The sequence below is a fragment of the Mobula birostris genome, chromosome 6, assembly GCF_030028105.1.
Source record: "Mobula birostris isolate sMobBir1 chromosome 6, sMobBir1.hap1, whole genome shotgun sequence".
NCBI classification, from domain to species: Eukaryota; Metazoa; Chordata; class Chondrichthyes; order Myliobatiformes; family Myliobatidae; genus Mobula; species Mobula birostris.
The window spans coordinates 12,323,723-12,341,296 of NC_092375.1; the positions used below are offsets into that span (position 1 = coordinate 12,323,723).

The 17,574-nt window shown below is 43.1% G+C and overlaps 1 protein-coding gene across 4 annotated transcripts in view; it reads right to left on the reverse strand.

Moving 5' to 3' along the window:
* Window positions 1-415: 415 nt before the first annotated feature.
* The window catches only part of gabpa (GA binding protein transcription factor subunit alpha), a 75,270-nt gene continuing 58,111 nt past the window's right edge, over window positions 416-17,574 (reverse strand). For all 4 annotated transcript variants that reach the window (XM_072259879.1, XM_072259880.1, XM_072259877.1 and 1 more), the window contains 2 exons: window positions 16,007-16,199; window positions 416-1,046 (listed from right to left, as the gene is read on the reverse strand). In XM_072259879.1, coding sequence (XP_072115980.1) covers window positions 815-1,046; window positions 16,007-16,199 — 425 coding nt within the window. In that variant the 3' untranslated portion in view covers window positions 416-814. The remainder of the gene's footprint in view (window positions 1,047-16,006; window positions 16,200-17,574) is intronic.

The following is a 17,574-nucleotide window of genomic DNA, read 5'->3' on the forward strand; positions in this document are numbered from 1 at the left end:
ACCGTGCTTGTCCTGAATAGTGGAAAGCTCACATCTACAGATGCTCTCGGCTGTCCGCACCACTTTCCGCAGAGTCTTGAGATTGTGTATATTTAAAGTGGAGGTTGATAGGTTCTTGATTAACAAGGGTGCAAAAGGCTTTGGGGAGAAGGCAGGTGAATGGGGTTGAGAGGAATATGCAAATACAAACTAAATTTATGCAACTAATTAAGCCTTGTGTCAGTCTTACAAATTCAATGGTATCCAAAATAGGTATGTTTAACGTAGAAGTTGAGAGGGATAATATATTAGCCATGATGGAATGGCAGGGGAGGACTCGATGGGGCTCAATAGTCTTATTCCCTTCCTACGTATTATGATCTCGGATTATCAACAACGCTTATGACAGTATGGAAAGTGGGTCACACTCGGGGAAAATGGAGTACACTTTTTTATTCAAAATTCACATAAGGGTAAAAATATCTGCAAAAATAACTCAAAAAATTTGATAGAATAAGGTGAAGCCAGTACACATTTTTTTTTAAACATACCATGAAGTCTGCTGCTGAAGCCTGTCCCGTTTGACACTACTAACGCAGTGTACAACCAGACAGCGGGACACAGATCCCCACCTCAAGCCTCACCTCGAGGCCACGCGAACACTGTACAGTCCCAGAAGCAGGGAGGAAGAAGCCAGCTGCTCGACCTGATCGGGACACTGGAGGACAGGTGCCGCTCAAGAGAAGCGAAAGAAGGGCGCACACCCCGACCCCCTCCTCCCACACCTCCCCCCCAACTCCCCAAAACCATGCTACAGGCCTTGGGGTGAGACCTTTCAACTGTCCTTGTCTGGCTGCAGTGAGGCCGCAGCCAGCGTTACCGTGGTGACTGGCTGTCCAGCCATGCTGTGGATTTGCATCTTGGCCAGTTTCTTCTGTTCGCATTCTGTGACCAAACGGTTCAGCTCTGCTGCGCTGTAGCCGATGAGCGTCTTCAAGTCGCACACAAATTTGTAGACGAAGCGCTTCCCCTGGACCTTGCAGATCATATCCCCGTCGTAATAATATCTGGGCGTGAGAGAAGATATTAGGGTGTTAGGGATTAGTCTGGAGTTACGAAATTACGTGACTACAGCATATATTAATTCAAGTGAGTCTTCAGTTCTTACTGTAATTTGAAAGCAATCAACAGCCTGAAGGTAAAGGTACAGCTTTACAAACAGCATTGTCTACAAGCCGGCGGCCCACAGCACAGGACTGGCTGCTCAAGAGATACAGTAAACATTCTTGTCTGTGTCAGCCAAACACAAGACAAAAGTTAATTGGCCTGCATCAAACAAGGCAACACTGGCTAAGTATTTGCACCATTGTAAGCTGCTGGTGAATGCAGCAGGCCAGGCAGCATCTCTAGGAAGAGGTACAGTCGACATTTCGGGCCGAGACCCTTCGTCAGGACGAACTGAAAGAAGAGCTAGTAAGAGATTTGAAAGTGAGAGGGGGAGGGGGAGATCCGAAATGATAGGAGAAGACAGGAGGGGGAGGGATGGAGCCAAGAGCTGGACAGGTGATTGGCAAAAGAGATATGAGAGGATCATGGGACAGGAGTCCTAGGGAGAAAGAAAAGGGGGAGTTGGGGAAGCCCAGAGGATGGGCAAGGGGTATAGTGAGAGGGACAGAGGGAGAAAAAGGAGAGAGAGAGAAAAAGAAAGTGTGTATATAAATAAATAAATAAATAAATAACGGATGGGGTACGAGGGGGAGGTGGAGCATTAACGGAAGTTGGAGAAGTCAATGTTCATGCCATCAGGTTGGAGGCTACCCAGACAGAATATAAGGTGTTATTCCTCCAACCTGAGTTTACGGCAGCAGTACAATGAAATACATGATCAGTAAATACAGAGGGAAAAAAATGAGTTACATTCTGTATGTGTTTATATTATATATATATATATATGTGTTGTGTGTATGTCTATTATATAGGTCTATTAAATAGTTAAATAAATAGTATAAAAAAATAATTAAAAAAAATCAGTGAGGTAGTGTTCATGGGTTCCAAGTCCATTCAGAAATCGGATGGCAAGGGGAAGAAGCTGTTCTTGAATTGCTGAGTGTGTGCCTTCAGGCTTCTGTACCTCCTTCCTGATGGTAACAATGTAAAAAGGGCATGTCCTGGGTGGTTGGGATCCTTACCTTGTCCCAGAGAAGGCATTTGATCATTCAGAGGTGTTTGCTACTGCAGATATGCAATTCAAAGGAAGCACTGTCAACCCAAAGTATTGAAGTAAATGATGTGATTGTAACTATTGATTCAGCTACTGCTAGCATTGATCTTAAGCCCATAAAAATGTGATGTACTTTGAGTTGTGGGACTCTATGGAGAGGGTCTCCAGGAGAATGTCAGTTTGTCATGATGAATAAAGACCGTTACATCACCAGCTTCAGTGTCTCTCCAGTGACTCGTCACAACAGCCAGAAATCTAGTTTAAAAATGACACCACTTCACTTTGATTTCCTTTCACCATTTACAATCTTTCCCATGCTCCTGCCCAGAAAACACTTCTTCCTTTAACCTTCGCTTGGTGATAGAGACATACTGCAAATAAACAGGTCCTTTAGCCCATCAAGTCTGCACTAACCATTTATTATCTTCACATACCCACCCTCCACTCCATAGTCTCTACTACATGCTTATACACTAAACAGACTAGAGTGGCTAATCTAGTGGGCGGCATGGTAGTGTAGTGGTTAGCACATAGTGGTTAGCAATTAATCGGAAGATCGGGGTTCAATTCCCAGCACTGTCTGTCAGGAGCTTATACATTCGCCCCGTGACCACGTGGGTTTTGTCTGGGTGCCCTGGTTTCCTCCCACAGTCCAAAGACATACAGGCTAGGGTTAGTAAGTTGTGGGCATGCTATATTGCTGCTAGAAGCACTCCAGCTGCCTCCAGTACTTCCCTAGACTGTGTTGGTCGATAACACAAACAATGTACTTCACTGTTATTTTTCAATGTTTCTGTGCATATGTGACAAATAAAGATAATCTTCACACCCTCCACCTCCGAAAGAGGCAATAGCTAATATGAGACGGCATAATTTTAAGGTGACTGGAGGAAAGTATATTGGGGGGGATGTCAGAGGAAGCTTTTCTCCCTCCCCACACAGAGAGTGGTGGGTGTGTGGAACGCCCTGCCAGGGTGTTCGTAGAGGCAGATATGTTAAGAACATTTATGAGACTCTTAGATAGGCACATGGATGAAAGAAAAATCGAAGAGAATGTGGGAGTGAAGGGTTAAATTGACTTTGAAGTAGGTTTGTGGGCTGAAGGGCCTGTACTGTGCTGTTCTATGTTTTATTAGAAACATAGAAAACCTACGGTACAATACAGGCCCTTCAGCCCACAAAGCTGTGCCGAACACGTACTTACTTCATAAATTACCCAGGGTTACCCACAGTCCTCTATTTTTCTAAGCTCCATGTACATATCTTGAGTCTCTTAAAAGATCCTATCGTATCCGCCTCCACCGTCGCCGGCAGCCCATTCTACGCACTCACCACTCTCCGCCTGAAAAACTTCACTGACATCTCCTCTGTACCTACTTCCAAGCACCTTAAGATTGTGCCCTTTTGTGACAGCCATTTCAGCCCTGGGAAAATGCCTCTGACTATCCACACAATCAATGCCTCTCATCATCTTATACACCTCTATCAGGTCACCTCTCAACCTCTGCTGGTCCAAGGAGAAAAGGGAGGCTTCATTCAAACTATTCTCATAAGGTATGCTTCCAAATTCAGGCCACATCCTTGTAAATCTCCTCTGCACCGTTTCTATAGTTTCCAGATCCTTCCTGTAGTGAGGTGACCAGAACTGAGCACAGTACTCCAAGTGGGGTCTGACCAGGGTCCTATATAGCTGTAACATTACCTCTCGGCTTCTAAACTCAATCCCACGGTAGATGAAGGCCAATACACCATATGCCTTCTTAACCACACAGTCAACCTGCGCAGCAGCTTTGAGTGTCCTATAAATTTGGACCCCAAGATCTTTCTGATCATCCACACTGCCAAGAGTCTTACCATTAATACTATATTCTGCCATCATATTTGACCTACCAAAATGAACCACCTCACACTTATCTGGGTTGAACGCCAACTACCATTTCTCAGCTGTTTTGCAGCCTATCGATGACCCGCTGTAACCTCTGACAGCCCTCCACACCATCCAGAACACCCCCAACCTTTGTGTCATCAGCAAATTGACTAACCGGCCCCTCCATTTCCTCATCCAGGTCATTTATAAAAATCACGAAGAGAAGGGGTACCAGAACAGATCCCTGAGGCACACCACTGGTCACCGACCTCCATGCAGAATGTGACCCGTCTATAACCACTCTTTGCCTTCTGTGGGCAAGCCAGTTCTGGATCCACAAAGCAATGTCCCCTTGGATCCCATGCCTCCTTACTTTCTCAATAAGCCTTGCATAAGGGTACCTTATCAAAATGCCTTGCTGAAATCCATATACACATCTACTGCTCTACCTTCATAAATGTGTTTATCAAGGTTGTAAGGCACGACCTGCATTTGACAAAGCCATGCCGACTATTCCTAATCATATTGTGCCTCTCAGGATCTTTTCCATCAACTTACCAACCACTGAAGTAAGACTCACTGGTCTATAATTTCCCAGGCTCCCTTTCTTGAATAAGGGAACAACATCTGCAACTCTCCAATCCTCCAGAACCTCTCCTGTCCCCCATTGATAATGCAAAGATCATTGCCAGAGGCTCAGCAATCCCTCGCCTCCCACAGTAGCCTGGGGTACATCTCGTCCAGTTCCGGAGACTTATCTAACTTGATGCTTTCCAAAGCTCCAGCACATCTTCTTTCTTAATGTTTATATGTTCAAGTTTTTCAATCCGCTGTAAATCACCCCTACAAACGCCAAAATCCTTTTCCGTAATGAATACTGAAGCAATGTATTCATTAAGTACCTTTGCTATCTCCTCCAGTTCCATACACACTTTTCCACTGTCACACTTGATTGGTCCTAGTCTCTCATGTCTATCCTCTTGCTCTTCACATACTTGTAGAATGCCTTGGGGTTTTCTTTAATCTTGCTCTCCAATGCCTTGTCATGGCTCCTTCTGGCTTTCCTAATTTCATTCTTAATCTCCTTCCTGCTAGGCTTATAATCTTCTCCATCTCTATCATTACCTAGTTTTTTGAACCTTTTTTAAGCTTTTCTTCTCTTCTTGACTAGATTTACAACAGCCTTTGTACACCATGGTTCCTGTACCCTACCATCCTTTTCCTGTCTCTTTGGAATGTACCTATGCAGAACGCCACGCAAATATTCCCTGAAAATCTGCCACATTTCTGCTGTACATTTCCCTGAGAACATCTGTTCCCAATTTATGCTCCCAAGCTCCTGCCTGACAGCTCCATATTTCCCCTTACTCCAATTAAACACTTTCCTAACTTGTCTGTTCCTATCCCTCTCCAATGCTATGGTAAAGGAGACAGAATTGTGATCACCATCTCCAAAATGCTCTCCCACTGAGAGACCTGACACCTGACCAGATTCATTTCCCAATACCAGATCAAGGTACAGCCTCTGCTTTTATAGGTATTACTACTTTTGTAGGTTTATCTACATATTATGTCAGGAAACCTTCCTGAACACACCTAACAAACTCTATCCCACCTACACCCCTTGCTCTAGGGATATTTGGGAACTCAAAATCTCCCACCATGACAATCCTGTTATTATTACATCTTTCCAGCATCTGTCTCCCTATCTGCTCCTTGATGTCCCTGTTACTATTGGATGGTCTATAAAAAACACCCAGTAGAGTTATTGACCCCTTCTTGCTTCTAACTTCCACCCACAGAGACTCAGTAGACAAGCTCTCCATGATTTCCTCCTTTCCTGCAGCTGTGACACTATCTCTGATCAGCAGTGCCACACCCCAACCTCTTTTTCCTCCCTCCCTGTCCTTTCTGAAATATCTGAAGCCTGGCACTCCAAGCAACCATTCTCTGTAATGGCCACAACATCATAGCTCCAAGTACTGATCCATGGTCTACGCTCATCCACTTTGTTCATGACGCTTCTTGCGTTAAAAGAGATACATCTCAAACCATTTGTATCCCTTCTCTATCACCTGCCTATCTTTCCTCTTGCATTGTCTCCAAGCTTTCTCCATATGTGAGCCAACCACCCCTTCCTCTGTCCCTTCAGTTCGGTCCTCACCCCCCAGCAATTCTAGTTTAAACTCTCCCCAATAGCCTTAGCAAACCTCCCTGCCAGGATATTGCAACACTATTGGTCCCCCTCAGATTCAAGTGCAACCCGTCCTTTTTGTACAGGTCACGCCTGTCCCAAAAGAGGTTCTAATGATCCAGAAATCTGAATCCCTGCCCCCTGCTCCAATCCCTCAGCCACGCATTATCCTCCACCTCACTCTATTCCTATACTCACTGTCACGTGGCACAGGCAGTAATCCGTAGATTACTACTTTTGAGGTCCTGCTTCTCAACCTCCTTCCTAACTCTCTGTAGTCTTTATGACTCAGAGTGGGGCAGGAGCATTCAGGATGGAATTGAGAACATTAAGGCCACGCACTGGGACCAAGCAAAAGCCTTGGGGAAATGGCAGAGGAACAAACTGCCTCGAACCATCTACTTGGAAGCATGGCTACACTTGCAGTCTACCCCCAGGACATGTTGGTCATTGACACAGAACAATATATTTCACTTTTAAGTTTTGATGTACATGTTACAAAAATAACTAATCTTTAGTCTTCACCTTTAATTAATCTTTTGCGATTGGAAGTGTAGACACAGAGAGTGGACAAACTCCACAAAGACAGCAGCGGTCAGGATCGGACCCATGAGGCAACAGCACAACTATCTGAACGATTTGTTTCTCCCTTACAGACTAATGGCCCAGAAAGAGCTCGTGCAGAAGCATTTGAAAAGCATTAAGTTAGATAAGTCACTGGGGCAGGATGAGATATACCCCAAGCTATGGTGGGAAGCGAGGGAGGAGATTGCTGAGTTTTTTGCATCATCAATAGGGACAGGAGAAGTACTGGAGGATTGGAGGGTTGCAAATGTTGTTCCCTTGTTCAAGAAAGCCAGTAGAGATAACCCAGGAAATTATAGACCAGTGAGTCTCACTTCAGTGGTGGGCAAGTTGTTGGAGAAGATCCTGAGAGGCAGGATTTATAAGCATTTGGAGAGACATAATCTGATTAGGGATAGTCAGCATGGCTTTGTCAAGGGCAGATCGTGCCTTACCAGCCTGACTAAATACTTTGAGGAAGTAACAAAACAATTGAGGAAGGTAGAGCAGTGGATGCAGTGTATATGGATTTTAGTAAGGCTTTTGATAAGGTTCCGCATACAAGGCTTCTTCAGAAAGTAAGGAGGCATGGGATCCAAGGAGACCTTGCTTTATGGATCCAGAATTGGCTTGCCCACAGAAGGCAAAGGGTGGTTGTAGACGGGTCATATTCTGCATGGAGGTCGGTGACCAGTGGTGTGCCTCAGGGATCTGTTCTGGGACCCATACTCTTCGTGATTTTTATAAATGACCTGGATGAGGAAGTAGAAGGGTGGGTTAATAAGTTTGCTGATGACACAAAGCTTGGGGATGTTGTGAATAGTCTGGAGGGTTGTCAGAGGTTACAGCAGGACATTATTACGTTGCAGAACTGGGTTGAGAAGTGGCAGATGGAGTTCAACCCAGATAAGTATGAAGTGGTTCATTTTGGTAGGTCAAATTTGAAGGCAGAATATAATATTAATGGCAAGACTCTCAGAAGTGTGGAGGATCTGAGGGATCTTGGGGTCTGTGTCCATAGGACACTCAAAGTTGTTGCGCAGGTTGACAGTGTTGTTAAGAAGGCGTGTGGTGTGTTGGCATTCATCAACCATGGGACTGAGTTCAAGAGCTGTGAGGTAATGTTACAGCTGTATAATACCTTGGTCAGACCCCACTTGGAGCACTGTGCTGCATTGTGGTCACCTCACTACAGGAAGGATGTGGATACTATACAGAGATAGTGCAGAGGAGATTTACAAGGATGTTGCCTGGATTGGGGGGTGTACCTTATGAGAATAGGTTGAGTGAACTTGGCCTTTTCTCACTGGAGCGACGGAGGATGAGAGGTGACCTGACAGAGGTGTATAAGATGATGAGGGGTATTGATTGTGTGGATAGCCAGAGGCTTTTCCCCAAGGCTGAAATGGCTAACACGTGGGGGCATAGTTTTAAGGTATCAGGAAAAAGGTACTGAAGGGACGTTAGGGATAAGTTTTTCCACACAGAGAGTGGTGGGTGCATGGAATGCACTGCCAGCGGCGGTGGTGGAAGCGGATACAACAGGGTCTTTTAAGAGCCTCTTAGATAGTACATAGAACTTAGAAAAATAGAGGGCTGGGGAAATTCTCGAGTAGGTTACATGATCGGCACAACATTGTGAGCAGAAGAGCCTGTAAAGTGCTGTAGATTTCTATGTTCTAAATAGGACCAACTGGCAGGCTGCTGCGAGAATTAGTATTGGACTCCCAGCTGTTTGTAATCTATATTAATGACTTGAATGAAGCCAAAGTGTAAAGGTATCCTCTCTTACTAATGCCACAGAACTAGGTGAGAAAATGTGTGTGAGGAAGATGTAATGAGATGTACAAAGAAGGCGAGTGGGCACGAAGATGGCAGATGGAGTGTGATGTGGATAAATGAGGTCATTTGCTTGAAAGAGTAGAAAGCATTTTTAAGTGATATGGAAACTAATAAATGCGAGTGCACAGAGTGATCTCGGTTAAAAAAAAACAATCAACAATAGTAAAGCAAACTGAATGTTGACCTTTTCTACAATCAATCTGCCTCACCATCGACAACACTTTCAAGAACCAGTGCCTCAAGAAGGTAGCATCCATCGTGAAGGTATTCACCATTCTGGCCATGCTCTCCAGTCATTATTACCATCAAGGTGGCAGTACAGGAGCCTGAAGGCACAAACTCAATGATTCAGGAACAGTCTCTCCCCTTCTGCAACCAGTTTTCTGAATAGTCCATAAGCATTAGCTAATTATAATTCCTTGCACTATTTATTTCTGCCATTTGTAGCAATTTTATGTCTTTGCAGTGTACTGCTGCTATAAAGCAACAATTTTACCTCACACAAGTCAGTGAAATAAGTCTGAAATGTTCAGGATATTGGGCGAGATTGGACCTACATCTTCAAAGAGGCAATGCAGGCAGCGTCAGTCCACAGCCTTCTCTTTTGCCACGAAGAGGCCATTCTCAGAGTGAAGGAGCAACAACTCATATTCCATATCTTGGTAGCGTCCAACCTGATGGCATGAATATCAAATTCTCCTTACGGTATTTTCTTTCCCCTCTCCCTTCCCTCTTCTTTTATTTCTCAATCTGTCCTCTTACCTCTTCTCCTCACTTGCTTATCACCTCCCCCAGGTGCCCCTCGTCCTTCCCTTTTTCCCATGGTCCATATTCCTATCCTATCAGATTCCTTCTTCTCCAGCCCTTTACCTTTCCCAGCCACCTGGCTTTACCTAACACCCTTCAGCTAGCCGCCGTTCCCACCTCCCACCTTTTTATTCCGGTGATTTCCCTCTTCCTTTCCAGTTCTGAACAAGTGCCACGGCCTGAAATGTTGAGCGTTTATCCATTTCTATAGATGCTGCTTGACCTGATGAGATCCCCAGCATTTACTCGGTCGAGATTGATCTAATGTAAATGAAAGAGAGAAAATCCCACCGTGACAGTTGCACCTCCCAGAAACACTGGCAGGCCATTTCCTCATTCTGGAAAGTTTGGAACAAGGGACAGGATCCCAGTTAAGACTAAGATAAGCAACACACAGAAAGTGTTGGAGGAACTCAGCAAGTCAGCCAACATCTATAATAAATAATTGAAGTTTCGGGCCAAGTCCGTTCATTAGGACTGGAAAAGAAGGGAGGGGGGTGGGGGGGTTGGAAGAAACCAAAATAAGATTGGGGAGGAGGAGGAGTACAAGCTGGTAGATGATGAGTGCGAAGGAATCACTTGTGTTGATGCTAATGAGACGAGAATGTTTTCTGTTTGAACTGTGGAATTTCTAACACAAGGAAGGCTTCAGTCACTGTACCCATTAAAGATGGGCACAAGGAAATAAAGCGACAGTTAGATCAAGCAGAAGACGGAACTGAGGTAGGTGCTCTCACTGAATGAACAGACTCAATGGGCCACGTGACCAAATCCTCCTACATGTCTTACACTCCTTTCCTTCAAGCAAATCAACACATTATATGCTGTAAAAATCAACTACCAATATCCTACCTCCATTGCAATGAACTGATCATTCATACATCTTGAAGCTGATGGAACTCTCAATTCCCTCCGCTTCAAGCAAAGTCCAATCCTTTATCACCTCTCCCTCTCTCCTCTGCATGAGATGCATACCATAGCAGGTGGGCAGTAAATGTTAAACGTTTGCGATCTCGCAGAAATATCACAGACTTCAGTTGAACACAAGTCTAAGCGCTGAATGAGTCACGCTAAGTGTTAGTGGAGGCTGTGGCGACTGGGATTATATGGGATGAGCTGAAAGAGAGAATTTCACAGGAACAGGTGGCATTTGATAACTGAATCACTCAAGAATCACACTTCTTCCTGAAAATGCAAACTCCAGCTACATTTACCAAATACTGGCTTGTATTTCTCTTTCAAGATCTACACTGAAACATGATTCTAATAATAAGACAGTAAGACACATGAACAAATTTAGGCCATTTGGCTCAATGAGTTTGCTGTGCCATTCCATCATGGCTGATTTATTTTCCCTCTCAATCCCATTCTCCTGCCTTCTCCCCACAACCTTAGATGCTCTGACTAATCATGAACCTATCAACCTCCACTTTAAGTATACCCAATGACTTGGCCTCCACAGCTGTCTATGGCAATGAATTCCACAGATTCACCACCCTCTGGCTAAAGAAATTCCTTTTCATCTCTGTTCTTTCATTGGGGCTGTGCCCTCTGGTCCTAGACTCCCCTACTATTGGGAACATCCTCTTGAACCCATACTATGTAGTCCTTTCAATATTCAAAGGTTTCAATGAGATCCCCACTCATCTCCTGAACCTCAGAGAATAAAGGCACAAGGCCATCAAACACCCCTCACATGTCTTCGAGATCATCCTCATGAATCTCCTCTGGATCCTCTCCAATGCCAACACATCTTTTCTCAGAAAAGGGCCCCAAAATTGCTCACAATATCCACGTATGATTTGACCAATGCCTTAGAAAGCCTTAGCATTAAACTCTTACTTTTATTGTACACATTAAACAGAAATAGATCCAGAAAACAGACTTTATTAAAAAAATTTTGCTTCTCACCCCACATAAAACTTGAAAAAGCTTTCAAAAAAAGTTTTTGAGGGGATACAATCTAAAACTAAAGACAATAAAAACTTTCTTAATCTATAATAATTACGCCATTGAAAACTCCCTGGCATCTGACAGATTTGAATTCCCAGACCTCACTACAGGAACCAATTGCCATCTGAACAAAAAAGACCCTTTGAAAACATACACTCAGTGACCATAAGACATAGGAGCAGAATTAGGCCATTCAGCCCATCAAGTCCACTCTGCCATTTCATTATGGCTGGTCCCAGATCCCATTCAACCTCATACACTGCCCTCTCACCATATCCCCTGATGCCCTAACCAATGAGGAATCTATCAAATTCCACTTTGAACATACCCACGGACTTGCCCTCCACAGTCTGTGACAGAGTATTCTACAGATTCACCACTCACCACTCTAAAAGGTCACCCCTCAATTTTGAGGCTGTGCCCTATAGTTCTGGATACCCCCACCAGAGGAAACATCCTCACCACATCCACCTGATCTAGTCCTTTCAACATTCGGTAGGTTTCAATGAGATTCTCACTCATTCTTCTGAATTCCAGTGAGTACAGGCCCAACACTGCCAAATGCTCCTCATATGTTAACCCCTTCATTCTCAGAATCATCCCCATGAATCTCCTCTGGACTCTCTCCAATGACAATACACCCTTTCTAAGATAAGGGACCCTCACTTTTTAAAAATATACAGTATTTCTGTTATTTGCACATTTTTAAAATCTATTCAATATACATATACTGTAATTGATTTATTATTAATTTCTCTTCTATATTATGAATTGCATTGAACTGCTGCTGCTAAGTTAACATATTTCACGCCACATCCCGGTGATAATAAACCTGATTCTGATTCAAAACTGTTGACAATACTCCGTGTGGCCTGACTAGTATCTTAAAAAGGTTCATCGTTATCTTTTTTTGAATATCCTTTTCCTCTTGAAATCAATGTCAACATTGCATTTGCCTTCTTTACCACAGACTCAACCTGTATATTAGCCAAGTCCCTCTGCTCCCAACGTTTGAACCTACTCCCCATTTCAATAATTGTCCGCACTATTGTTCCTTCTACAAAAATGCATTATCGTACATTTCCCAAAACTGTATTCCATCTGTCATTATTTGCCCATTCTTCCAATTTGTCTAAATGCTGCTGCAATCGCATTGCTTCTTCAGCACTACCTACTCTTCCACTCATCTTCCTATCATCTGCAAGCTTTGCCACAAAGCCATCAATTACACAATCTAAATCACTGACAAACAATGTGAAAAGTAGTGGTCCCAATAATGACCCTTGAGGGATATCACTAGTCACTGGCAGCCAACCAGAAAGGGCCCCTATTCCCACTCACTGCCTCCTGCCTATCAGCCATTCCTCTATCCATGCCAGTATCCTGTAACGCCATACGCACCTTATCAAATGCCTTCTGAAAATCTAAGTAAACGACACCTACTGCCTCTCTTTTGTCCAGCCAGCTTGTTACTTCTTCAAAGAATCCTAACAGATTTGTCAGGTAAGATTTCCCTTAACAGAAACATGCTGACTTTGACTTATTTGTAATCACTTATTTTATAAGCTTGAAGGTGCTTGGAAGTAGGTACAGAGAGGGTGCCAGGGGTAAGTTTTTTTTACTCAGACGGTGGTGAGTGCATGGCATGGGCTGCCGGCACCAGTGGTGGAGGCAGATACGATAGGGTCTTTTAAGAGGCTCCTGGATAGGTACATGGAGCTTAGAAAAATGGAGGGCTATGAGTAACCCTAGGTAATTTCTAAAGTACGTACATTTTCGGCATAGCATTGTGGGCTGAAGGGCCTGTGTCGTGCTGTAGGTTTTCTATGTTTCTATTAGTGTCCAAGTATTCCAAAATCTCGTCCTTAATAATGGACTCCAACACTTTCCCAACCATTGAGGTTAGGCTAACTGGTCTATAATTTCCTCTCTTTTGTCTTCCTCCCTTCTTAAAAAGTGGAGTAACATTTATAATTTTCCAGTTGTCTGGGACCATACCAGAATCAAGTGATTCTTGAAAGATCATGACTAATACATCCATTATCTCTTCAGCAACCTCTTTCAGAACCCTGGGATGTAGTCCATCTGGTCCCAGTGACTTATCCACCTTAAGACCTTTGAGTTTGCCTAGCATTTTTCCTTTGTAATAGCAATGGCACTCACTCCTGCGCCCTGACATTCATGAATCTCTGACATAGACCTAGTGTCTTCTACAGTAAAGACTGAGGCAAAGTACTTATTAAGTTCATCTGCCATTTCTTTGTTCCCCATTACTACCTTACCAGCATCATTTTCCAGTGGTCCAGTATCAACTCTCACTTCCCTTTTATTCTTTATATAACTGAAAAAACTACTAGTATCCTGTACTATATCATCAGCTAGTTTGCCCTCATATTTCATTTTTTCCCTTCTTACAGCTTCTTTAGTTGCCTTTCATTGGATTTCAAAAGCTTCCCAACCATCCAACTTCCCACTCACTTTTGCTACCTTATATGTCCTTTCCTTGGCTTTTATGCAGTCCTTAACCTCCCTTGTCAGCCACAGTTGCCTACCCCTGGCATCTGAGAGCAACTTCTTCTGTAGGACATACCTATCCTGTGCCTTGTGAAGTATTCCCAGAAACGTCAGCCACCTCTGTTCTGATTCATCCCCGCCAGTGTCCACCTGGGTAAGCTTCTCTTTATTCCATTGCGATACTGATACACATGACTTGTGCTTCTCCCTCTCAAATTGCAACATGAATTCAATCATATTATGATCAGTGCCTCCAAAGGGTTTCTTTACGTTAAGATGACTAATTAAGATCTGGATTATTACACTACACCCAATCTAAGATAGCTTTTTCCTGAGTATGCTCAAGCACAAGCTGCTCTAAAAAGCCATCTGGTAGGCATTCAACACATTCCTCTCTTGCGATCTGACATCAACCTGATTTTCCCAACCCTTTGCATATTGAAGCCGCCCTCCACTACAATTGTGACATTACCCTTATTACGTGCCCCCTTCAGCTCCCTTTGCAATGTCAACTGCACATCTTGGCTATTATTTGGAGGCCTCTATATGATTCCCATAATGTTTTTTTTAACCCTTGCAGTTTCTTAACTCCACCCACAAAGAATCGACATTCTCTGATCCTACGTCACCTCTTTCTAAAGAGGCGATTCCATCTCTTACCAACAGTCACACCACAACCTATGCCTTCCTGCTTGTCCTTTCAATACAAAGTATATCCTTTGATGTTAAACTCCCAACTATGACATTCTTTCAGTCACAACCACTTTATTAGATACACTTATACACCTGCCCGTTAATGGAAATATCTAATTAGCGAATCATCTGGTAGCAACTCAATACATAAAAGCATGGTCAAGAGGTTCAGTTGTTGTTCAGACCAAACATCAGAATGGGAAAGGAGTGTGATCTAAGTGACTTTGACCGTGGAATGATTGTTGGTGTCAGATGGAATGGTTTGAGTATCTCAGAAACCGCTGATCTCCTGGGGTTCATGTACCCCTCAGTTCATGGTAGGGACCCATGGTATAAGAAGGTTGGGAATCCCTGCTCTAGAGGTTACAGAGAATGGTGCAAAAAACAAAAAACATCCAGTGAGCAGCATCCTGAGGGTGAAAATGCTTCGTTAATGAGAATGGCTAGACTTCTTCAAGCTGTCAGGAAGGCAACACTGACTCAAATAACCACGTGTTATAACAGTGGTGTGCTGAAGAGCCCCTGTGAACACACAACGTGTTGAACATAGAATTGGATGGGTTACAGCAGCAGAAGATCACTAACATACACTCAGTGGCGATTTCAATTAGGTATAGGTGGTACCTAGTAAAGTTGTCACTAAGTCTACATAATGAAGGTCATTTTATCTGTTGATTGGAGAATAGAAGCTACTTTCTACTGGCGGGAATGAATGCTTCCTGTGTCTAGCCGACTCAGTAATCAGCATGCTGCATGCGAGAATCAACTCAACCCATCTTAAAACATGAGTAGCCATAAACTCATGATGCAAATCACAGCCTGGAACTCAGTGGGTGCTTGAATGGGTTATTCAAAAGGAGGGTGTGAAATTACTTTTATACCAATGCTAATTGCAGCAAAGTGCAGAGAAACAGTAAGCCTACAGAAAGCACCAAAGACCCGTGAACAAAGTGGAAAAGTCGGCTCAAGGTCAGAAAGCTCTTCACCGAAGGAGGCTGCCAAGTGAATCAGACAGTTTATACAGATGGAGACCCTGAGATCAATCAATATTTCATTCATTACCAAAGTATGTATACCATTTACAACCTTGAGATTCATCTTCCTGCAGGCAGCAATAATTCAAATTTATATGATTTATATCTGAACGCTATAATTATAATCAGCAGATTACATTGACCCAATTTCCTTGGCCAATCATAATGTACCTTGAAAGGTAGGAATAAAATTTAAGCAACACACACAAAATACTTTAAGAACTGAGCAGATCAAGGCAGCATCGATGGATGGGAATAAAGAGCTGACATTTTGGGCTGAAACTCTTCATCAGTCTTGAGCTTCAATTGTATAAGTGTTGGAGTGTCAGGTAACTTACCTGAGAGCTCGACTTAATTTCTCGTAGTTCATGGTGGGCTTGTTCTTTCGCTGACCCCACTTTTGAGCCACTAACTCTGGTTGGTTCAGCTTGAACTCGCCTTCATCGCCGACCCACGAAATGCAGTCACGTGCATCCTTGTCTGTGAGAAGCTCCAGGAGGAATTGCCAGAGTTGGATCTGCCCATTGTTGCCTGGAGAGCAAACAACTCTGCTTGTCAGTTTCTGCTTCAATATTGTATAAACAGTGTAAATTAACTCTGCATTTTGAGATAGACTGCAGCTTTGAATGTGGATAATTAAACCTCTGAGTGTCAGGAACCAACTAGGTAACCGTTTGAAGTTACATAGAAAAGAGTCATAGAAAAGTACAGCACAGAAACAGGCCCTTTGGCCCACTTAGTCAGTACTAAACTGACCAGTCCCACTAACCTGCATAGTCCTCCATATCCTTCCCATCCAGGTGTCTAACTTCCCAGAGTACACGACTTGTCAGGGTTAAATTCTATCTGCCATTCTCTTTTTCACTTTCCCAGTGGATCTAAATCACATTGTAAGCTTCTCCACTGTCCACTACACCCACGATTTTGGCATCATATGCTAACTTACTAAACATGCCACCTACACTCTCAACCAAATCATTAGTAAAAATGACAAAATACTGATGAAACAGCACTTAATCTGACAGCACACCACTGATCATGGGCCTTGAAACCTGGAAGACACCTTAAGTAGGCACATGAACCTCAGGACTCACACTATCAGGATCAGTTACCATCCCTCGACCATCAGGCTCTTGAACCAAAGGGAATAACTTCACTCAACATCACTTGCCCCAACACTGAAATATTCATATTAACTCACTTTCAAGGAAGCTTCATCTCATGTACTTGATATTTATTGCTTATTTATTTATATTGTTGTTATATTATATATTGCTTCTTTTTGCATTTGCACAGTTTGTTGTCTTCTGCACGAATTGGGCAGTCATTCCTTGAATCCATTATAGCTATTAATCTATAGATTTGTTGAGTATGCTCACAAGAAAATGAATCTCAGGGTTGTATATGGTGACGTATACAGTGCCTATAAAAAGTATTCACCCCCCTTGGAAGTTTCTGTGTTTTATTGTTTTTCAACATTGAATCACAGTCGATTTAATTTGGCTTTTTTGACACTGATCAATAAAAAAAAGACTATTTCGTGTTAAAGTGACAAGAGATCTCTACAAGGTGATCTATATTAATTACAAACACAAAACACAAAATAATTGATTGCATAAGTATTCACCCTCTTTAATATGACACACCAAATCATCATTGCAGCCAATTGGTTTTAGAAGGCACATAATTAGCTAAATTATGCACATCTGTGCAGTTAAGGTGTTTCAATTGATTGTAGTAAAAATATACCTGTATCTGGAAGGTCCAACTGTTGGTGAGTCAGTATCCTGACAAAAACTTCACCACGAAGACAGAAAAACACTCCAAGTAACCCCGCAAAAAGGCATTGAAAAGCACAAGTCAGGAGATGGATACAAGAAAATTTCCAAGTCACTGAATAACCCTT